This window comes from Trichomycterus rosablanca, chromosome 25 (genome assembly GCF_030014385.1).
Source record: "Trichomycterus rosablanca isolate fTriRos1 chromosome 25, fTriRos1.hap1, whole genome shotgun sequence".
NCBI lineage: Eukaryota > Metazoa > Chordata > Actinopteri > Siluriformes > Trichomycteridae > Trichomycterus > Trichomycterus rosablanca.
This window is the reverse complement of record NC_086012.1, coordinates 11,410,539-11,436,071: the sequence shown is the minus strand read 5'-3', so window position 1 is coordinate 11,436,071 and position 25,533 is coordinate 11,410,539. Positions and strand designations below refer to the sequence as shown.

Genomic DNA, 25,533 nt, shown 5'->3' with positions numbered 1-25,533 from the left:
GAACTTTAAAGTGCTTCTATATGGTAAGTGGAGCTGATATATATATAGCGTCACGCTTCCTCTTTATAATGCCGATCCCGGCTCAGATTGAGGACAACGAAGCTAACCCACACCCCCTCCGACACGTGGGCAGCAGCCGTATGCATTTTGTCACCCACACTAATAATAATAATACATTTAATTTGTAATGCACTTACACACATGCGAATCAGCCTTGTGTATGGAGAGACACACCCTGATCCACACTCTTTCCCCGCCCCCGTACAGGCGCCATCAATCAGCCAGCAGAGGACATAGTGCATCAGTTACAAAGAGTCCCTATCCGGCTTAATACCCCACCCCTATATGAACAACAGGCCAATCGTTGTTTGGATGGCAGAGCTGGGAATAAAGCCTCTCTTGAACTTGAACCTACGTATCAGCATTCAAATGTTCTAAGCAGCCAACCTGCTTGTGTTTTGGTGTGTGGCTTTGGTGGGCAATGGGATTTAACAGTGACACCCTAGGTTTAAGGCCACATAGGTCAAGGGTCTCCGAGTACTTTGTTTTTTTTTCACTTAAAACACCCCCAACCCACTCCCAATCATTGATGTTGGGCAAGAAGGCCTGGTTTGCTTTCGCATTTTAATTCATCCCAATGGTGTTTAATGGGGTGGAGGCCAGAGCTGTATGAAAACCATCCAAGCTCCTCCAAGTTAAACTCATGTCTTCATGGACCTCATGTGTTCATGCTGATACAATAAACTGTTGCCACAAAGATGTGGCTGAAATACTCAAACTTAATAATTAGAACAGGTGTCCACATACTTTTGCTCATACAGTCCACAAGTAAGCACTGTGTGTGTTGTTGTGATGGTATGAGTGTTCGAAATCTTAGCTCTGGTGTGCTAGTGTGTTTTACCGCTGCGCCACCTGAGCGGCCTGGGACTATTTTTTTATGTCTGTGGCTTATTCTAATAGGCAGGTATATAAAAAATGTATGTAATTTATATATATACTGTATACTGTATATATATATACAGTATATATAGTATATATATATATATATCGATAAAAACTTCTGTTAACAGTGTTATGCTAATGCTACCTAACTAACTAGTAAGCTCCTTAGCACTTTGAGCGCCGAACAATACTATGCGATTTGCATCCTATTGAAGCAGCTGTTGTAGAAACTATGCTACGATATGGTGGTACATGAAAAATCCATACAGTACGAGGATTCAAAGCACCCTGCTATGAATTGTTGTCCTGTTTTCACATGTATCCACCCTCTCTGCACTTCATCACCTCTCGTCATAAAAACATCTCCAAGAATTCCCAGGGTTCCCTGCTCCGGCTCTTAAGAAGCGTCTAAATGTTTACATATTTGCTGGGTAATTTCATACCGAGTCCGGCTCCGATTCATGCCTTGACCCCGACCCGGTAATTTCAAGAAATATTCCTGGCTTGGCCCGGCGTATATGAAAGGGGTCATTGAGGCGACCGAACGCCTTGACGAATGCAAACACATCACTTTTGCCGTGTGGAATCGAGTTCGAAAAGCGTTCTAGGCACACGATCGGAGGGATAAAACAACACGGTTGAAGGGCTCGATTGTGTCACGGCCTGGCACCAATTGTGTGGATACAGTTGCATACTGGTGGTGAGCTAAACCACTGGGTTCCTCTGTTGAAAAAACATCAGATGCAGATGTGGTTGTGGAAAGCGGTACGGCTAGTATTAAGGCTGGTTATTTTTTCCTTATTATTGCACTGTATTTGTACACAATGTTTAGAAACATGATGCTATTAGCCTATTAGCATATGCAACTGCTTTAATCGTAGCTCTGGTAACTACAACAGAAACAGAAAGAACAAACATAAACATGGACTATAGTACATAAGGTTGAGCATCCATGGCCTCTGCTTTACTATTTTTCCCTAATTTTGCCCTGTGTCTGTGGGATTTGTGCCATTTCTGTCAATAGCATTGACCACATTTGTGACCCTGGCTTCAGTTTATACCAAAGATGGTCAATACGCTTGAGGTCCAGACGCTGGACAGGCCACTAGAGTTCTTTTATGTCAAACTCATCAACCCATGTCTTTATGGATCCATAAACTGGTGGTAAAACAGACAATGAACGGATGAATTTAGGAAACCTGTGGGGTCTCTGATTATGCGAGGCATCTCTATTGGGTTTAGACGGGTGACGGGTCTTGGTCTGTGCCGTTGAACTTGCTTTTGGTTTTGGATTACTGTTGGGTTGCGTGCTTTAGTTGACCTCAACTTTAGCTCATGGACTGCTGGCCTTGCACATCCTACAAAATCTGTGATTAATATACACAAAAAATATACAAGGCATAACATTATGACTACTGACAGGTAAAGTGAATAACACTGATTATCTCTTCATCACCTAAACACCTCACTGTCCCTGCTGGACTGAGAATAGTCCACCAACCAAAAATATCCAGCCAACAGCGCCCCGTGGGCACCGTCCTGTGACCACTGATGAAGGTCTAGAAGATGACCAACTCAAACAGCAGCAACAGATGAGTGATTGTCTCTGACTTTACATCTACAAGGTGAAACAACTAGGTAGGAGTGTCTAATAGAGTGGACAGTGAGTGGACACGGTATTTAAGAACTCCAGCAGCGCTGCTGTGTCTGATCCACTCATACCAGCACAACACACACTAACACACCACCACCATGTCAGTGTCACTACAGTGCTGAGAATCATCCACCACCTAAATAATACCTGCTCTGTAATGGTCCTGTGGGGGTCCTGACCATTAAAGAACAGCATGAAAGGGGGCTAACAAAGCATGCAGAGAAACAGATGGACTATTGGACTAGATATTGCTGATTGTGCTACGTTGTTCTGTTTTGATGGGTGTGATGGGAATGTTTAGTGTGGGCTGTATGAACGGTAATGAGTGTGGTGAGTCCATTGCTCAATACTGACTGTAACCGTTGTTCCTGCTGTTTTCAGGTCATCCTGCGGCTATTTTTAAGTCTTTGCTGCCTTTTTCTTAATACCTTCCTCTAGTCACAGTGCATGTTGTTATTGTATATGACGAACCTGTCCGTGGATTCTTACTCTTCCCTCTTAAGGATTACTGAACCAGTTGTACTATGGGATGCTTTTTCTTCATTACCCCCCTGTGAAGTTTAGAAAGCTCCTTGACCTTTACCAAGATAGATGCACGTTGTAGAAAACCTTCCTTTTATAAGAAACTAGTACATACGTATATTTATATTTTCCAGCATTGTAGCTCAGAATTATATTTAACCTTCAGTTTGTGTGTGTAAATCATAACTAAATCATATCACACCCGCTCTCTGGGTAAGGTCATAGCCTCCCATGGCTTCTCCTACCACTAATATGCAGATGACACTCAGCTCGTTCTGTCATTTCCTCCTTCAGACACACAAGTCTCAGCTCGCATCTCAGCATGTCTGCGAGATATCTCACAATGGATGTCGGCTCATCATCTGAAACTTAATCCCAGCAAGACAGAGATGTTGCTCATTCCTGGAGATCAGTCTCCAACCCAGGACCTAGTCATTTCTCTGAATGACTCCCAGATCAGACCATCTGATAAGGTACGAAGCCTTGGTGTTGTCCTGGATAACCAGCTGACATTCTCTCCTTACATAGCCCACATGACAAGATCGTGCCGGTTCCTCCTGTACAACATCAGGAAGATTCGACCATTTCTCTCCAGGGAAGCTACTCAGATTCTGGTCCAATCACTTGTAATCTCACGGTTGGACTACTGCCCTTGCAGCTCATTCAAAATGCAGCTGCCCGTCTGGTTTTTAACCAGCCCAAACACTGCCACATCACCCCACTGCTGCGTTCTCTTCACTGGCTTCCTGTAGCTGCACGCATTCAGTTTAAAACACTGACGCTCGCCTACAAAGCCAAAAATGGACCAGCCCCAAGGTACCTTCGAGGCCTAATCAAACCCCGCTCTGTACCGCGCAACCTCCGAGCCACTAGTCTTGCTCGACTTGAGCCTCCATCCAGGACTAAAGGAAGACAAGCATCAAGGCTCTTCTCTGTTCTAGCACCCAAGTGGTGGAATGAACTTCCTCTGTCTGTCCGAACATCTGAGTCTCTTGCTGTCCTTAAAAAACTATTAAAAACCTTCATCACCTTTTTACTAAACACTTAAGGTGACTTGTACCCATTTACTAAAAAATTTTTTTCATTTCCAAAAAAACCCCCCAAAAAAACCCCAAAAAAAACAAAACACCACTTTGGTTCTAACAGGTTTCAGCAGATTCGTGTTCTTTGACTGTTGTTTACTAAAACTTGAGAAATGAAATGTTCACTATGGAAGCACTTCTGTAAGTTGCTCTGGATAAGAGCGTCTGCTAAATGCAGAAAATGAAAATGTAAATATCTTTATGAGGATACATCGTTTCTTTAGACTCCGCGGGTGTCAGAGTTTGCATACGCGAGTGCTGCTGTGTGTGGTCTAGTAAATATTTCAGAGTTTATGTATCAGTTTGCATGTCACCGCATGCACAAATGTTGCTGGAATGGCTGTAAACATTGATAGGTCGAGGAGTTGAAGGTTTCGACGTTTGTTATTTATGAGGGGTGGTGCAGTGGCGCAGCTGGTAGAATGAATGTCGTATAGCATTATGGGTCTTGGGGAACCGGGTTCAATCCTCATCTTAGTTTTTTATGTGGGATTCCTGGAGGCACTCAGGTTTCATCCCATTTTTCCTACATGTATGGAAGGTGGCTCTTTTAATTCCATTAATAAAATTGCTTATATGAGTAGGTGGAGCCCTTAAATGGATTGGTACCCTTGTCCAAGGCGCCAGGCTCAATGTGACCATAACTAAAAGTAATAAATAAATGCTATTACATAAAATGCAATAGAACAAGAATGAGTTTTGTTCTTGTATTTTATGATATATTTTTTTATTTGTTTGATTGTATTTATTAGTTAATAAATAATAAATAATCATTGAAACTTATCCAACGCTGCCATCTACCGGCTATTGATTAATGATCATGTACTTATTTATTCCTTATTTATTCCTTTATGGAATAAAGGAATTTATTTATTTATTCGATTTGTTCAATTATAGAAATATATTTTTAATTATAAAATTATAGAAATATAATTGTAATTATTAAACGTATCCAACACTGCCATCTACCGGCTGAACCTAAAATCACATCAGCTCCTAAAGGTACTTTATGAGCAGTACATTTTTGATTTATGATCATGTATTTATTTATTTATTCATTTATTTTCATTGCATTTATCCTGGTCAAGGTCACAATATGTCCTATTCCACTCACAAACACTGGGTGAGATTATACTTGCACATGGTAGCTGTCCATTGCAGGGTAACTATTTGAATCCCATGTTATAATTCTAAGATTGTTATTTTTAATTTATCATAATATTCAGTGAACTTTCTGTTAACCTCCCACGTCACCAGATTTTTAATGATGTAAAATAAATAAATATATTATATTTTCCCACACAGGACCTGACACAATCATGATCTGTAACAATACCTTCAAATTAAGGGTTAGTATTAGGAATAGAATGTTTTGTGGCAAGACAATGCAGCATTATTCAACAATTATTTTACATGATGGATGAGTGCTGGTGCTTATTATAACCTCTATTTAATAAACGAAACAGGAAATCAGTTGGAATAACTTATTTGCAGTGAATCGGCCTTCTACAGTGACAAATAAGCCAAAGTCATTTTAGAGAAAAGTCTCCCAACCGTGCCCACAACATTACAGAGCCACTGGATCCCCAGAATCAAACATGTAGGTCTGTACAGTAATAAAAAAAGATGATATGAGATGAGTTAAAAAAAAAAAACATTAAAAAAAATTAAAAGCCTATAATATAGACTTATACATATATGTTATTGCACCTTTGAATTGCACTTTGTATTGCAATTGCTGATGGAATAGAAAAAGTTATTGCTTTCTTGACATTACTTTCTTTTTCTATTTGAAATAGACTTACAGTCCCATTTTTATTTAGTTTATGTTATTTTATTTATTTGTTTGAGCAGGTTCTAATAATAGCACTGATATTAAAACAATGGATGCATATACAATCACTGAAAATACTGTAATGTAATCATTCTCAGCACTGCAGTGACACTGACATGGTGGTGGTGTGTTAGTGTGTGTTGTGCTGGTATGACTGGATCAGACACAGCAGTGCTGAAGGAGTTTTTAAACACCTCACTGTCCCTGCTGGACTGAGAATAGTCCACCAACCAAAAACATCCAGCCAACAGCGCCCGGTGGGCAGCGACCTTGTGACCACTGATGAAGGTCTAGAAGATGACCGACTCAAACAGCAGCAATAGATGAGCGATCGTCTTTGACTTTACATCTACAAGGTGAACCAACTAGGTAGGAGTGTCTAACAGAGTGGACAGTGAGTGGACACGGTATTTTAAAACTCCAGCAGCGCTGCTGTGTCTGATCCACTCATACCAGCACAACACACACTAACACACCACCACCATGTCATTGTCACTGCAGTGCTGAGAATGATCCACCACCAAAAAGATACCTGCTATGTAGTGGTCCTGACCATTGAAGAACAGCATGAAAGGGGGCTAACAAAGCATGCAGAGAAACAGATGAAAACAGTCAGTAATTGTAGAACTACAAAGTGCTTCTATATGGTACGTGGAGCTGATAAAATGGACAGTGAGTGTAGAAACAAGGAGGTGGTTTTAATGTTATGACTGATTGGTGTATATATAGTAAGCGATTTAATATTGTGGATGCTTTGCAATATTACGAATTGCCAGCAGGTGGCGGAAGAGCTCAAGTAATAATTGTAGCTTCCCGGTTTGAATTGGCAACTTATTAAATCACACACACACACACACACACCATTGAGATTAAGTTGTACCCTATAAGACTGGCAAAATGTCTGGCAGCACATGCTGGGTGTGAAAAAGAGTGATTTTTAATTACTGCTCCGTCCTGATACCCCTGCTGTGTGGGTTTGATGCCACCCAGAAATACTGCACTCCTGGCAGAAATACCCCACGGTCAGACTGCCATTCAGTCGGGCCGACATATAAGTCACGTATTAACACCTTGTGGCAACTTATAATCCTGCATGTTTGTGAGTTGAAATGAGACCAGAGAACCTACAGGGAATCCACACAAATAAAGGGATAAAAATCTGGCAACCCTTGAACAGATCTAGTCCAAGACTGAGCCAGTATGTTGGCATACCCAGTGCAAATGTGGACTAGAGTTATAAGACACAGATTTCTGCTTGCATGGGAATGTCTGAAGAATAGACATGCCAGGGGTGTGTGTGTGTGTGTGTGTGTGTGTGGGCAGCTGATTTGTTTGTGCGGACCCTTGAGCGATGACTCACAGAGTGTCTGTGTCCTTGTCTATGCATCTATCTCCCCCGCGTGACATCATCAGTCCAGCTGTTCTTCAGGCAACAAACAGTCAGCATTTATTACACACATATACACACACACACACACACACACACACTCTTACTTTAGCTGGTTCATGCACGTGCATGTGGACACCTGACCAGGCATGAATAATGTCAGTAGGCCCGAATGCACAACTAGTAATTAAGTTAATGGAAACTGTTACTTTTTCACATGGGTGATATAGGTGTTGCAAAACCTTTCCCCTAAATATTTTAAAGTTGGTGCTCAGGTGCTGCAGCGGTCTATATCACGCTAGCCCACCAGCTCTGAGATCTGGGTTCAAATCTGTCGGTCGGCTGGGCATCTACAGACCCGATTGGCTACGTCTGATGGGGGTGGGATGGCCAAAGGTGGGATCCTCACAATGGATTGCCGCCCTTTGAGGGAGTTCCTACCTCGACTACCCGTGTGACACTTAAAGGATAAAGCGGTTCATATAAAATATATGAAATTAATAATTTAAAAGTGTATTTAACAGTTATGTTGTTACTTTTTGTATGAAATATAATAAAATAAAAAAGTATAAATAAATAAGTTAATAACATATTAAGGCAAGTTAGAGCAGCTAGGCTTCATTCTGCATGTTTGAGTTGAAAGGAGACTTGAGTACCTACAGGAGATCTACATAGACAAAGGGATGAAGATCTGGCAACCTTTGCATGTTTCCAACTCATTTAAAGGTTAAAATTAAAAAATAAAATTAAATAAAAAAATTAAAAATAAAGATAATAAAATAATAATAAAATAAAAAAATTACAAATAAATGAATTAAATAAATAAATTAAATAAAATAATAAATAGAAAAAATAAACATCAATAAATGAATGAATAAAAACAAATAAATAAATAAAATAATTTAAATAAAAAACTAATAAACAGAAAAAATGATTTAAAATAAATAAATAAAATAAAAAAATAAAATAGTGTAAATAATAAAATAATAAATAAAATAAAATAATTAAAAATAAATTAATAAATTAATAAAATAATTTAAATAATAAAATAAATAGAAAAAAATGATAAATAAATAGATACATAAAAATAAATAAATAAAGTAGTTAAAATAATAAAATAATAAATAGAATGAAATAAATAAAAATGAATAAATTAATGAATAAAATAATGTAAATAATAAAATAATAAATAGAATAAAATAATTAAGAATAAATAAATGAATAAAAATAAATGAAAAAAATCATTTAAACAACAAAATAATAAATACAAAAAAACAATTAAAAATAAATAAATGAATAAAAATAAATAATAAATAAAATAATTTAAGTAATAAAATAATAAAAAGAAAAATAATAAATAAGAAAATAAGTAAAATAAATAAATAAAAACACCTCTACCATTGGATTAGGGATTTATTTTGATTTATGTTAAGTCTGTGTTCTCTTTTGTCAAGACATCAATTCACCGGATCTATTTTTCCCTCCACTTTACTCTTAAATCTGTCCTGCTGCCTATCTGTTCTGTATCTGTTGTGTCTCTATTTCAAACTGCTTCCATCCATCCATTACTCCATATATTAGCTGCTTATCAGTTGCCAAAAACGACCAGTTCCAATCCCCTTTGATAAACGTAGCACATTAAACCTAGCACATGATGCTTCGGGGTTTATGTGGGTCACCTAAAAATCCCAAATAATTGAGTTCACATACGAAGCATGCAACACACACCTACAGCCACGGCACGCGCTCACGTAACACACCACACTCATTATCCCTGCACTGGCAGTTTCACATCACCGTGACCTCTGGTTAATAAAGCGCTTCTATACTGCTGTGGGTTCAAAGAACAGGAAACACTCGGTACGATGTGCCACCGCTGCCCCGATTAATGTCACACTAGCAGGGCGACACACTCACTCTCTTTTAAAGTGGGGCTTTTATGTGCCCATTAAAGCTGTTTTCACTCAGGCTTTGTCTGTAAACACTGCTGGGAAAAAAATTTAACAGGCAAGTATTATTACCATAAAACACAACTTTGTATAAAAGAAATTGAAATATATACAGTATTTAGTGATGCGTACATATGTGTGTGTGTGTAAAGGATGCAGATGTGTGTGTTAAAGAGAAAGAAATACGATTTATCCCGAGGCTATAATGTCTGTGGGTTTTCTGGCATGCTGCAGAGGGACGGGCACTTGGATGTGCCATAAAATTCTGTTCTCATAAAAAACAGTCACTTCCTTTACATGAGCTAATTTAGTCATAAAACGGCTGCAAACGCGACAGTCTTTGTACTTATAATGACAAAATTTTTTCCCCTCTTTTTATGTTGTTTACTAGGGTCGGGGATAATTATATTACGGTTGAGTTTTAGTTCAACCAGTGCGAAAAACTGATGCTGTGAAAAAGTATTCACCCCCCTCCTGATATTCTAATTCATTAGCGCATCACTTTCTGACCCCCTCCCCCAAAACAAGCATAAATTCTATTTCGATGATTCAGCAGAACATAAAATAGGCATTTTGAATAAGAACTAAGCATTATTTTTTTTTTGTTTGAGACATTCAGAAGTGCTTGTTGGCTTGTTTCATAACCCAAATGCGCTGGAGAGCTTTAGATTGCTAAATTTATGTAGTTATTTATGTATTTTTTATTTATTTAATTATTTATGCTTTACTCTATTTATTTGATTGGGTATTTATATATTAGTTAATTTGTTTATTTATTTGGGTATTTTTTGTTTGTGTTATTTATTTATTTAATTGAACGATTCATGTTTTATTTATTTATGATTTATTTATTTGTTTGGTTATTTGTATATTAGTTTTTTTTTTTGTGTGTGTTTATTTATGTATTTAATTGTTTTTTTCATGTTATTTATGTTTGTTTATTTATGTATTTTCCATGTAATATTTATTTATTTAATAAGTAAACATATTTAATAAATATGTTTATTTTTATGTATTTATTTATTTAAAATATTCAAGTTTTATTTATTTAATTAAAATGTATTCATTTATTTCTTTGTTTGGTTATTTGTGTAGTAGTTAGTTTGTTGATTTGTTTGTGTTTATTTATATATTTATATGCATTTTTTCAAGTGCTATTTATATATTTGTTAATATAGATTTTATTTATTATTTATTTACATTTATGTATTTATTTATTTAAATAATTCATGATTTATTTATTTGTTTATTTTATTTAAATTCTTTATGGTTCATTTATTTATTTTATTTATTTTAAATGTATTTACTTGAATTTAATGAATTAATTATTTATTTATTTAAATTGCTAGCTTGCAGAATTTATTAATTTAGGCTCCAAGGCAGCAAAGCATCATGAGAAAGAAACACTAGTCAAACCAAGTGGCAAATGAACACAGGGAACATGTGACTGGCATCTTGTATGTCCTTAAGTAGTTCCTGCCACTGCTGGGCTCTCAAGCAAGGACCTTGACCCTTTACTGTTTGAATTGTACCCTGCGTCAGGTATCTGCCAGCTACCTTAATGCAAATATATTCATCCATCACTGTGTTTACTGTCGTGATCAGTGGCTATGTATTAATAAAGCTGTGTGGGATTGCAAGATAGTGATTAACACCAGGTACTTCCATTACCTCCGTTCATTCTTAGTTTGGCTGCTTGCAAAGATAATTATGCATAGTTGGCACCACCGTATTTGCAAACACAGACACACACACACAGCTGTCGACCACATGGGCATCTAGTCTTGCCACTGGCATTCACAGTCTCTCCCATGATCCATTTGGGCCAACAGAAGGCTTGACACAATTCAGGCGCCTCTGCGGTTGGCACTTTCAAGCATCTTCTGCAATCCTCCTGCTTTTTCTTGCATTCTCTCATGCTTTTACTTTTCCATTTTGCCTAAAGCACTTTCCCTCTTCAATTCTTGTTTTTTTTCCACACGTACTCACTGTTTAAATGAAACGCCACACTTGAAAGTCTTTTATTAGGTGTAGTTAGAATGGAAATTAAAAGGCTCCTTCCTTTAGCACCGTTTTTGTGCTTGGGAACTAAAATTCTCTACCCAAGCAGTAGGAAAACCTGCAAAACAGCCAGTGTACACTGATCAGCCATAACATTAAAACCACCTCCATGTTTCTACACACTGTCTATTTTATCAGCTCCACTTACCATACAGGAGCACTTTGTAGTTCTACAATTACTGACTGTAGCCCATCTGTTTCTCTGCATGCTTTCATGCTGTTCTTCAATGGTCAGGACCCCCACAGGACCACTACAGAACAGGTATTATTTGGATGGTGGATCATTCTCAGCACTGCAGTGAGACTGACATGGTGGTGGTGTGTTAGTGTGTGTTGTGCTGGTATGAGCGGATCAGACACAGCAGCGCTGCTGGAGTTCTTAAACACCTCAGTGTCACTGCTGGACTGAGAACAGTCCGCCAGCCAAAAATATATCTAGCCAACAGAGCCCCAGAGCGATCGTCTCTGACTTTACATCTACAAGGTGGACCAACTAGGTAGGAGTGTCTAATAGAGTGGACAGTGAGTGGACACAGTGTTTCCATCACCATCACCATGTCAGTGTCACTGCAGTGCTGAGAATGATCCACCACCCAAATAATACCTGCTCTGTAGTGGTCCTGTGGGGGTCCTGACCATTGAAGAACAGCATGAAAGAGGCTAACAAAGCATGCAGAGAAACAGATGGACTACAGTCAGTAATTGTAGAGCTACAAAGTGCTCCTATATGGTAAGTGGAGCTGATAAAATGGACAGTGTGTGTAGAAACCAGGAGGTTTTAATATTATGGCTGATCGGTGTATACACGATGCTGCATAGCGCACACAAGGAGGAGAGGTGGCCTCCTTATGCCAATCCTGTAAAACTACTTTGACAGTGAAGCAGATTCTCCCACAATGCTTCATGGCCGACCAAACAAAACAAGCTACACCGCAAAATAATTTGTATTCATTAATTTATCATCCGTTTTACCACCACTTTATCGTATGCAGGGTCTCAGTGGGTACAATTCACCGGGTGAAAGGTAGGAAACACCTCAGACAGGTTGCCAGCTCACACACATTCACACCTAGGGCAAATAGTGACATAGTGGCTATGTTCAAGGGCCTGGTGGTTGCAAGGTTCAGGATAGAACATGCCTACTATCAACTGATGGGACGTCTATCAGAATTACCTGGGGAATAAATGTGGTTCTGTGTACAGTAAATAAGCATGAAGACCTAATATTGAGTTCTAAGCACCCGTTTTTAAATCTAATCTCTCTCTATCTACCTGTCAATCCTGCAAATCCCTCTGACACTGTTGTTGCTGGCTACAGCATTATTTAAAGATTACTATCAGCAAATCTGTCCTTCCAGAATTTCTTACATATACACCCAGTGCACTGTGTTCAGGCTCTGACAAAACAGATGTGCTCCGTCAGCTGTCTGTGGGACCGTGTGACTAAGCAGACAGCAATCACTGTTAGCACAACTGGATGAATTCAATGTTTGTGATGTTGAATCCTTAAGACCCGGTGGTGCAGTGGGTAGTGCTGTTGCTGTGGACTATGCATGTTTCCTACGGGTGCTCTGGTTTCCTCCCACAAGTCCAAAGACATACAGTATAAGTGTTTGTGTGTGTGTGTTTGCAAATTGCTGGACTCAGCTGAGAAGCATTTGGCAGCTACAACAGCAAACAGTAATTAAAATTAAAATCTTTGGAAGCAAGAATGTATCTCAGTGGAAGCTTTTCTTATTTAACAACTAATTTTTTTTATTTTTTTTTATTTTTTTTATGCAACAGTGACTTGTTAATTAATGAATTTCTTTCAACTCAGCAACTGTTTACCTCGTTATTAATCGATCTTTGCAGATTTGTAGGATTAAAGCTGTGTTTGGAGTATTGGTAGACATGACATGAGCAAGTTGTGGACAGCCCTCCTAAATATTACATTTAGGTTTTTAGCTACACCCATTGGTAATAAGTTTATACAACTTATATATGTATAAACTCAAATATAGTAAAAAATGCCTTTATTTGTCATATATACATTTACACGTGTACAGTACATTGAAATCTTTGATTTACTTATTATTATTATTTTGCGTATCCCAGCTTCTTTGAAAGTAAAAAAAAGAATTAATAAATAAATAAATAAATAAATATCTAAACTACCTCCTAAATGTATATAATTTGTATTAATATGAGGCTTTTTTATTACCAATTTATTATATATTATAAGTTGGCCTAGTAAATAAATAAATAAATAATTAAAAAAGTGTAATTTAAAAAGATATATTTTATGTTAACATTTAAATGTATACATTATTATTATTATTATTTATTTTTTATTTTTTTTAACCTAATTTCTTTAAACTGAGCCTTGAGTACCTCATATTTGTATTATTATGAGGCTTTTTCATTACCAATATATTATGAGGTTGGCCTAGTGGTAACTACATAAGTAAGTAAATTAATAAATAAATGAATGAATTAAATAATTTAATAAATAAATTAGTAAGTGAAATTTGAAAATATATATTTTATATTAATATTTAAATGTACACATTTTATTATTATTATTATTATTATTATTATTATTATTATATTTTTAACCTAATTTCTTTAAATTGAGCCTGGAATACCTCATATTTTTATTATGAGGCTTTTTATTACCAGTATATTATAAGGTTTACCTATTGGTAACTACATAAATAAATAAATAAATAAATTAATTAATTAATTAAAAGTATGATTTAAAAATATATATTTTATATTAATATTTACATTTACACATTATTATTATTAGTGTATTCGTTTGTATTAGCAACATCTTGTAGGTTACTAAGTAAAAAAAAATGAGGCTAATTGCTTAAGGATTAACTAGTACATAGCATATAATCTCTAATAAAGCTTTTATGATGTCGTCCATAATTATAGAGCTTTTTTTTATCATTTATAATTCCATTTATAAACCCAGGCTTGGTTTGTGGGGAGACAGTATAAACAGACACTGCTCCCTGAAGTGTCTTACATCAAAAAACCACACAACTCTTCAGTATGACCTGGGAAATGTTCAACATGTTAGTTCACATGCTGTGTATTGCCAAAAATTAAGGTAAAACTACAATCATGCTGTAATTGGAATGAGCCATGCATTCCAAAATTACATTTAATCTGAGAATATTTAATAACTCACCTAACATTTGTCATGTAGAAGCAGTCCATGCATGGGGAATATGTGAATACAATGAAAGTGAGGTCTGTAACCTGGTAAAGAGTCATCATGAGGAATCATTTACGAGTGAATCTGTAGTAATAGTCGTAGTACAGATCAATTAATACTCTAAAACATTAGAAACATAAATCTTCACAGGTTTTGTAAAATCACTAGTTATACACCGATCAGCCATAACATTAAAATCACCTCCTTGTTTCTACACACACTGTCCATTTTATCAGCTCCACTTACCATATAGAAGCACTTTGTAGTTCTACAATTACTGACTGTAGTCCATCTGTTTCTCTGCATGCTTTGTTAGCCCCCTTTAACGCTGTTCTTCAATGGTCAGGACCACTACAGAGCAGGTATTATTTGGGGGTGGATCATTCTCAGCACTGCAGTGACACTGACATGGTGGTGGTGTGTTAGTGTGTGTTGTGCTGGTATAAGTGGATCAGACACAGCAGCGCTGCTGGAGTTTTTAAACACCTCACTGTCACTGCTGGACTGAGAATAGTCCACCAGCCAAAATAATACCTGCTCTGTGGTGGTCCTGACCATTGAAGAACAGGGTAAAAGGAGGTTAAAAAGTATGCAGAGAAACAGATGGACTAGTCAGTAATTGTAGAACTACAATTAGAAAAACTTCTATATGGTATTAATATATGGTATGATCAGTGTATTTTGAAGCATGATGGAGTAAATCTCATTTCGTACGTTACTCCATTAAAAGAAAAGAGGCTTCTAGAGGTTTCCAGAAAAACGTATTGCTTTTTCACTTAAAACACACAATGATTTTATGTTGCCAATTTTTAAATTACTTTGGCCTTAACGACTGTTGGAAACAAGGATTGTAATACGTCTACACTTGCACACTCCCATGCGCCTGGTTATCTTCTGCGTGCAAGAGTTTTGGCGTAATTCTTAATGGTCGCTTTCCGACGTTCCAATAAAATGCCATTATTTTTTTAACACCGGGACAAAAGCTTTTCTCTCCAGTGGCTCAGCATGCGAGTTGGATTGGGCGACAAGCCTAGCTAGGAATTTATGTGTCTGTGACACTACACTGTCTGCCAGTACATCATGGGCCAAACCTATAATCCATCCAGAATTAGATTTTCACATTCTAGCGGTTTTCATTCAGCTTCTCTGCTTGCAACCGCCTCTTTAATTACAGTGGAGACGGAGTGTTTGCAAGCTGATATCTCATCGCTCTCTCTCACTTTTTTGGGTTCTCTTGCAAACCTTCTGATTATTAATCCAGTACCTTAACCACTGATGTAAAACCATTTATTCTAATGTATATAATATTAATAATAATCTCTTTGTGTCTCTTTTACAGCTATAAAGGTCGAGTGGTGGGTAACGGAGTGCATGCTCAACGACAAAATCCTGAAGTCAAGGTCAGAGGTCCTGACCCCCTGCTAATGGAAGTTAAGGAGCGATTCGAGCAGTTTAACAAGGTGAGTAAGTAACAGTTTAGTAGGATTTTTATTATTAAGAATTTTCACATTCATACCTGTGAGTCATGTGAGTCATCATTGCATGACCTCTCGTTTTGCTTAAAAGTCAAATTGAATATTTTTAGATCATTAAACAAGAGATTTGACCTCAACCCCATCAAACAACTTTGGAATAAACTGGAACTTTGATTGTAATTCCTATCGCTGGCTGAGATGACGGCTGAGAGGCAGGGAGCCCAACATATGCAGTAAAGCTTTGTGTGAACTCTTAGTACTGGCCGGTGATTAAAAAGTTGCCACGCTCATGTGATTTTGGTAACAGTAGAGTGGTGCAAGTGGCAGAGGATTAAGATATGCAAAGGACATTTTCCTTAATAAATAAATAAATACATATATATTTTTTTAATACTATTTTAAAATAAATAAGAATAAATAAAAAATAATATAAATAAATCATAAATGTATTTTTTTTTTAATTCATTTAAAAAATGTAAAATAATATTTAAAAATAAATAAAAAATTAAATAAATTAAATACATAAATCATAAATGTATTTTTAATGCCCCTATTACCCTTATCAAAGTGACTTCATTTATTTCATCATTTGTCTTCCTTCTTTTTGGACTTTCATAAGTTTTTCTCTTTTTTTCCCCCTTTCATTTTTTTCAGATTTTATTTTTTTTTTTCCATTATTTGTATCGTTCTCCCTCTTTTCTTTAGCTTTATTTTGTTTCTTTCCCATTTCCCTCCCCATCCTCAATAGTCCTTCTTTTTTCTTTCCTTTTTTCCCCTCTCCTTCTTTCTTCCGTCCTTTTTTTTTGTCTTCTTTAATGTACTTATTTCCTTTTTGATTTGTTCGGGTCTGCGCTGCCTGCTGTACTGCAATAAATATGAGCAGTTAGTAAGTGGAGCAGAAATCTTGCACTGTAGCCAGTAGAACAGCTGGATCTGGGTGTGGGGACACGACAACTGATCTGTGTTAAGTTCTGCCCGATTGTGTCTTACACTGATTGTTCATTACATTCTCTCCTGTTCTTTTCTCCTGTACTCTTCTGTATATAGTCTGGCGTTATTGGAAGTATAAGGCTCATATTAAATGCTCGTAGTAATATTAATGACAATATGATAATATACAGCAATACTTCTTTTACTATGTCCATTTGGGATGTGGACTAGATCCTTTTCAGTGGATGGATACCTTACATTTATTGTTAATTTGTCAAATATATATTTAATGCCATATATATATTAAAATTCACACGATTGTTTAAGTTATATTAGTAATTTACCGCCTGCAATTTTAACCTAGGTAACCAAATGACAAGACTAGCATGCTGAAGTCGGCTGGGCACCCCTAGCAGGCACAAAATTGGCCACCAGTCTGCTTGGTAAGAAAAGACCGGACTAGAAGGGGGTGCCCCCCTTTTAGTCAGTTCTGAGAATGATCCACCACCTAAATAATACCTACTCTGTAGTGGTCCTGTGGGGGTCCTGACCATTGAAGAACAGCATGAAAGGGGGGTAACAAAGCATGTAGAGAAAAAGGTGGACTACATTCAGTAATTGTAGTACAACTACAAAGTACTTTTATATGGTAAATGGAGCTGATAACATGGACAGTGAGTGTAGAAACAAGGAGGTGGTTTTAATGTTATGGCTGATTAGTCACAATTGTGCTGAAAATGATTTAATAATTTTAAGAATTACACTGTCTCCTGGGTGAATTCAAGTCTCATGTGAAATGAAATCACAGACTGAACGGCCGGCCCTCGTGACTTCATGCAAAAGGCAAGTACTTCCATGGAAATTATGATCTTACTCGGGAAGGGAGCGCAGCCTGCTCGAAAACCCCTCTTAATGGACGAGACAAGGTCAACGAACTGCATCGCGATTGCCAGAAAGACAGCTGGGTCCAGATTAAAGGAAAAGACCCTGAATGGCAGAATGAAAGATTTGAATAGATGTCAGTTTTACCTCTGAACGGATGGTTTGAATGAGTTTATGATGAGATACCTTTCAAGGTTCCCAGAGCATTTGAAAAAGAAAAGAGAAAGAAAACAGCTCCATCACATCACAGTGGGGATTAAGTTCTTTTCTGTATAACTGTGCATCTTTTATATGCCAAACCCACCACGAGTATTGCAGCCAAAACCTCATCTGACGTAGAACTCAGTCAGTCAACGATCCAGTAGCATCTAACTAAAAAGACATAACATTAAAGGCATAACACCTCTTTGTTCCTACACTCACTGTCCATTTTATCAGCTCCACTTACCATATAGAAGCACTTTGTAGTTCTACAGTTACTGAAAGTAGTCCATCTGTTTCTCTACATACTTTTTTTTTAACCTGCTTTCACCCTGTTCTTCAATGGTCAGGACCCCCATAGGACCACCACAGAGTAGGTATTATTTGGGTGGTGGATCATTCTCAGCATTGTAGTGACACTGACATGGTGTTGGTGTGTTAGTGTGTGTTGTGCTGGTATGAGTGGATCAGACACAGCGCTGCTGGAGTTTTTAAATACCGTGTCCACTCACTGTCCACTCCTACCTAGTTGGTCCACCCTGTCGATGTAAAGTTTGAGTTGTTTGAGTTGGTCATCTTCTAGACCTTCATGGGTGGTCACAGGATGCTGTTCGCTGGATATTTTTGGTTGGTGGACTATTCTCAGTCCAGCTGTCTTATCCACTCATACCAGCACAACACACACTAACACACCACCACCATGTCAGTGTCACTGCAGTGCTGAGAATGATCCACCACCCAAATAATACCTGATCTGTAGTGGTCCTGTCCATTGAAAAACAGTATAAAAAGGGCTAACAAAGCATGCAGAGAAGTAGATGGACTACAGTCAGTAATTGTATAACTACAAAGTGCTTCTATGTGGTAAGTGGAGCTGATACAATGGATAATATACCTCATATGGGCTCCTGTAGAAATGTTTAAGCTTATCCAAGTGGTAGGCAAGTGTCTTAGAGTTTTGCATCATGTTGCCAAATATTATTTGTTTCAATATAAATATATATCTAATATAAATATAGTATCAAATTCTCTATTATTTCAATACATACATTCAAAGTGAGGTGATTCAGTCTGGTCATCACCATCAGGCTTTGAGCCTGAAACACACAGACACGAGTTGTGGGTATGTGGGTGTGGTGATGACAGACTTGCCAGGGATCATTGACCAAAGGAAAGCCAGCAACATCTTCAGGGAGTCGCGGAATAGAAATTCATCCAACGGAGCATTTTTACTTACGCATACACACATACACACACACCCAGAGGTACACACGGTAGCTCTGGTGCTCCGAAACGACTTGTGGACGCCTGTGATCTCGTCTGACGTCTCTCCTGTGGGCTATTGTCCCCCTGCATCTCGTCTCGGCCTTTCTTTAAAGTTTTACGCCTCACGACTTGTATTTTAATCCGTCCGTACACAATCCATCATATTTTACCCCCGACTGTTTCATTTAGCTCTGGAATGTGTTTTGGAGTCCTACAGCCTGACTTTTCGACCTCCCCCTCCCCAGACTCATTTTTCTTTATAGACATACACATTCTCAACACACCAACCTATTCTTGACAAGGGATCGGTCACTCCTGGCAACTTGGGATTCGCAGTCAATAAAATTCCAAACTCAAAGAGAGGAATTTAATCTTACGCATTCCTCAGGGCTCTGGCTCGGGGGGAGAAAACGGCAGGCTTGATATTGCACATTTTTCAAGAGTTTAGGCTTTATTGAAAGCATTTGCACTATAAATGCCACATTTGTCCTTGGCTGGCTAAGTAATTCTCCCATTACGTATAATTCTTTCCTCTCGCACAGGAACACATTTGTTATGCCACTGCACATTTCAGCGGAGTGATACTGCTGTCGGGTATTACTCTTAGTAACCAGATACAGACGGGTCATAAATGTAAAGGGAAAAAAAAAACATCGTCATGTTAGGTGTCTTAGAGACACGTTGGGACACTTTATGTGTGTATCTAATGCACCTTGACGTCTATGGAACTGCATTCACTGGATGAAACATGTACAGTGTATCACAAAAGTGAGTACACCCCTCACATTTCTGCAGATATTTAAGTATATCTTTTCATGGGACAACACTGACAAAATGACACTTTGACACAATGAAAAGTAGTCTGTGTGCAGCTTGTATAACAGTGTAAATTTATTCTTTCCTCAAAATAACTCAATATACAGCCATTAATGTCTAAACCACCGGCAACAAAAGTGAGTACACCCCTAAGAGACTACACCCCTAAATGTCCAAATTGAGCACTGCTTGTCATTTTCCCTCCAAAATGTCATGTGATTTGTTAGTGTTACTAGGTCTCAGGTGTGCATAGGGAGCAGGTGTGTTCAATTTAGTAGTACAGCTCTCACACTCTCTCATACTGGTCACTGAAAGTTAAAACATGGCACCTCATGGCAAAGAACTCTCTGAGGATCTTAAAAGACGAATTGTTGCGCTACATGAAGATGGCCAAGGCTACAAGAAGATTGCCAACACCCTGAAACTGAGCTGCAGCACAGTGGCCAAGATCATCCAGCGTTTTAAAAGAGCAGGGTCCACTCAGAACAGACCTCGCGTTGGTCGTCCAAAGAAGCTGAGTGCACGTGCTCAGCGTCACATCCAACTGCTGTCTTTGAAAGATAGGCGCAGGAGTGCTGTCAGCATTGCTGCAGAGATTGAAAAGGTGGGGGGTCAGCCTGTCAGTGCTCAGACCATACGCCGCACACTACATCAAATTGGTCTGCATGGCTGTCACCCCAGAAGGAAGCCTCTTCTGAAGTCTCTACACAAGAAAGCCTGCAAACAGTTTGCTGAAGACATGTCAACAAAGGACATGGATTACTGGAACCATGTCCTATGGTCTGATGAGACCAAGATTAATTTGTTTGGTTCAGATGGTCTCAAGCATGTGTGGCGGCAATCAGGTGAGGAGTACAAAGATAAGTGTGTCATACCTACAGTCAAGCATGGTGGTGGGAATGCCATGGTCTGGGGCTGCATGAGTGCAGCAGGTGTTGGGGAGTTACATTTCATTGAGGGACACATGAACTCCAATATGTACTGTGAAATACTGAAGCAGAGCATGATCCCCTCCCTCCGGAAACTGGGTCGCAGGGCAGTGTTCCAGCATGATAATGACCCCAAACACACCTCTAAGACGACCACTGCTTTATTGAAGAGGCTGAGGGTAAAGGTGATGGACTGGCCAAGCATGTCTCCAGACCTAAACCCAATAGAACATCTTTGGGGCATCCTCAAGCGGAAGGTGGAGGAGCGCAAAGTCTCGAATATCCCCCAGCTCCGTGATGTCGTCATGGAGGAGTGGAAAAGCATTCCAGTGGCAACCTGTGAAGCTCTGGTAAACTCCATGCCCAGGAGAGTTAAGGCAGTTCTGGGAAATAATGGTGGCCACACAAAATATTGACACTTCAGGAACTTTTACTAAGGGGTGTACTCACTTTTGTTGCCGGTGGTTTAGACATTAATGGCTGTATATTGAGTTATTTTGAGGGAAGAATAAATTGACACTGTTATATAAGCTGCACACAGACTACTTTTCATTGTGTCAAAGTGTCATTTTGTCAGTGTTGTCCCATGAAAAGATATACTTAAATATCTGCAGAAATGTGAGGGGTGTACTCACTTTTGTGATACACTGTATATGTATATAACATGTATATAAAAACTTAAAGTATAAGACGTGGTGCCCAATACACTGATCGAGCCTCATTCAAACAGGTCAAAGTGACTGACATGAAATGTTAAAACTGTTTCTTTAATTTGCGGCTTGTTACCATAGCTATGCCTCAGCCCGCCTAATGCACTACAAGTCTACAAAGTTTTCATTCATCAGTAGCCAGTTTGCACCATTTTTGCATTTTTTTCCTTTTGTAACCGACACTGTTTGTAAAGATGAGTGTGCAACCAAGCAATAAGAAACCAAAACCGTTCGATTCGGGCAGAACCACGTTCATACTAGAAGAAGCTATTAGGATCTCATGTTACATAATGAAATTTTAACCCTACAATCTGACATTCATATGAAGTCAAGGGCCTACATAAGAATATGTGCCACATATTTGACAGCATTTTTAGATCAGCCTATTTGATGATATCCACAAAGTTGAATCAGTTCATCTGGACGCAAGTTTGTTGTAGAGATACGTTTCGTCACTCAATCCGAATGACTTCTTCAGTCTGAGCTGGTGGTGAATACCCCAACCTTATATGCAGCCGATTTGCATAACGACCGATCACCGCCCATTGCATAACTATGGAACCGGTGATCAGGTCCATATGCAAATCACAATGACCATTAACTACAATGGTCATGTGTGTCTTTCACACATGATTGGGGTATAGCTCCTATTACAGCGTTGTAAGATGGTGAGAGATTACAACGCTGTAATAGGAGCTATACCCCAATTCACCACCAGCTCAGACTGAAGAAGTCATTCGGATTGAGTGACGAAACGTATCTCTACAACAAACTTGTGTCCAGATGAACTGATTCAACTTTGTGGATTTGTGTACCTGGATTATTGAGCATGCACCCACCCTTACTGACGAACAGTTGGAGGACTGCTTGAGAATGGCCATCAGCAGCTACTGTCCAGACTACATAAACCTGGCTGACACCATTTAGTGCAAATCATCAGAATAAGGTTAGTGTGATTTTTAGTCACTTGTCCTGTAATGCTGAATATCAGTATAGGCAACTGAAGGGCATTCAAAAAAAAAAAACTACAAACCTTTTTAAAAAGTAGATCGTGATGACCTGTTGACTGAAATAGTAGATCTCAAGAGATCTACAAGATCAGCTTAATAGATTTGTTGAAATGCTGTATACACTGTTTCACATTTGATGCCTGTGACCCATTAAAAAAAAAAAAAAAAAGCTAAAACAGGGGTATTATAAGCCTGGAAAGTTTGTACACTGGCCAAAAACACCTGCAAACAACTGGCAGGTGAGGTCATCCTGAGGGCTGAGGGTCCAGACCTGTCTCCCATTGAAAACACTGTCCCATTGGAACAGTGGTAGCCTAGTGGTTAGAGCTTTGGGCTATAAATTGTCAGTTCAAATCCGAGCTCTGCTATGCAGCCATGGTTGGGGCCTTGAGCAAGACCCTTAATGCTGTCTGCTCCAGGGATGCTGTACAATGGCTGACCCTGCACTCTGACCCCAGCTTTCAAACAAGTTGGTATATGCGGTAAAAGAATTTCATTGTACTGTACACTTGTGTATGTATGTGAGACAATATACTGTACAGATATACAGATATACAGCAACAGAGATCCTGGATGGTTGTGCAGCTGATATGTTAAGTCAAGTAATAATAACAATAATACTTTGTTGGTTTCATAAAGTCCCAATCACAGAACGTTGTTGAAAGGAAACATGGTGCAGCGGTTGATTATGCTAGCACACCACTATGTACAAATCTCAGCAGTCACCAACCTGGCCAAGGACTAGAAAGTCAGACAGGGTCTTAGAAAGATGTTAGGACACTGTGTATTCACCTTGATGCCTCTGGAAATGCATTTATTGGATATAACATTCTTGTTCCTACAAACCCAGTTTCAGTAGGTAACATATAAAAACAATAAGTATGAGGTTATAAGATAATGGAGCCTAGCATGACCCTCAGTGCTCAGTGCGGGAACCCAACACTGGCAGGTGATAAGAAGCGGCCACAGGTTGGACAAGTGTTGGATGGGGCTTGTGGTGATCCGGCTCTCCTTAATCAAAAACACACTGGATTCAAAAACCATTTAATTGTGTAGCAGACAAGGCGTTTAGATTGAGTATTTATGGGGGGGGGGGGAATGAAGCTGATTACTTATAACATTAAATATCTTGTCTATATGTGAATACACATGGCAATAGCAACACTGTGAAGAAAATAGTGCTCCACCACAAAAAAATATGATCGTTTTAGTGTAGCAGTTTGCGTTCCCAATAAAAAGTCCAAAAATGTAGCAGTATTTCAAAATCCCAACAACACTGCTGTATCTGATACTGATACCAGAACAACCCACTACCCAGCAGTGTTAATTTTGACAGCAAATTTTGAAACTCACGCAGACACGGGGAGAACATGCAAACTCCACACAGAAAGGACCCGGACCGCCCCACCTGGGGTTTGAACCCAGGACCTTCTTGCTGTGAGGCGACAGCGCTACCCACTTAGCCACCGTGCCGCCCTAAAATAAATGTAAAGGGTGTAAAATGTAAATGCTAGTAAATGCTTTTTTATCACTTCCCTTAAATTATTTAAGTCATTATATACACTTACACAAAATGACACATTTTTAATCAGTTATGGAATATTATTAATGTTTGAATGTGCAATACACACAAAAACAGATTTAACTTATTTCAAACAACATCTTTATTTACCTGACCTTGCTTATTGAGCATAACAATAACAAAATATTAATGACCAGTAGGCCTGCTCTGCCTGAAAAATATATGCACTGTTCATAACAAATTGCATATTACATTCTTTATAAAACTGGGTACCATAAAAGCAGCTGTGACATTATGTTGCCACTATACTGCCAGCAGTGCCAGATGTTCAGATGTGTTGTGTTTTTACCCTAGATCGCCCCACATGGTTTACACATCGTCTTGTTTTTCACGACGTCAAATGAGAAACGTGTCCATATATCGGCTCTCCTCTTTCTCCCTGTTGACATTGTGGAGTTAATCTAGTTCCATGAGTAAAGAAAGTTCACAGGCTAGTCTGGTCTTCCCGGGTTTAGATCAAACTTGTGCGAGTGTGCTCTTAACGCGGTACTGCAAAAGATTAGTACTGATTGGATGGCTAATCGGCTTGTCCCGCCGGGCGCCTCCACATACGCTAAAGTAGTTTTGATTGGATTCCAAACTTGTCCCTACCTTCCACAAAACTAAATCAGTTATTGGATGTCGTCCCTGCCAAACATTTTCGTCTCGTTTTTATTCGTTGACGAAAGTGTCGATTCATTTCGTCATAGTTTTTATCTTTTTTTGTAGTTTTTATTTAGTCATCGTCTCGTTTTCGTCATGAAAAAAAGGTTCGTTGATGAATGATATTAACACTGCTACTTAGTCATTACCATGTTAGTGTAATTGAAAACCTGCACCTGACAAAAATCTTGTCAGTGGGTCCTGCAAGCATCCCTTTCAATTGATATATTGGGTAAAAGAGGTGACCAAGTGTACAGAGCCACAGAGGTGCTAGAGTTGGTTTAACTGTGTGGTAGGTCTAGGTTATATCAGGGTTGTTCAAACCCTGGGTTGGGTCACAAGCCAAAAAACAAATTTTAACACACTCTCTTGTGTAGGCTTTGTGTTACCTCTTGTAAACCACAGTGGGACTGGATTGTACAGCGCAGAGCAAGTAAGATGCATAGTTTGT

At 38.4% G+C, this 25,533-nt stretch overlaps 1 protein-coding gene across 1 annotated transcript in view; it reads left to right on the top strand.

Moving 5' to 3' along the window:
- Positions 1-25,533, top strand: part of gpc5c (glypican 5c) — a 123,082-nt gene that overhangs the window by 60,608 nt on the left and 36,941 nt on the right. The window contains exon 7 of the mRNA XM_062987251.1: positions 15,979-16,099. Within this exon, the coding sequence (XP_062843321.1) occupies positions 15,979-16,099 (121 nt within the window). The remainder of the gene's footprint in view (positions 1-15,978; positions 16,100-25,533) is intronic.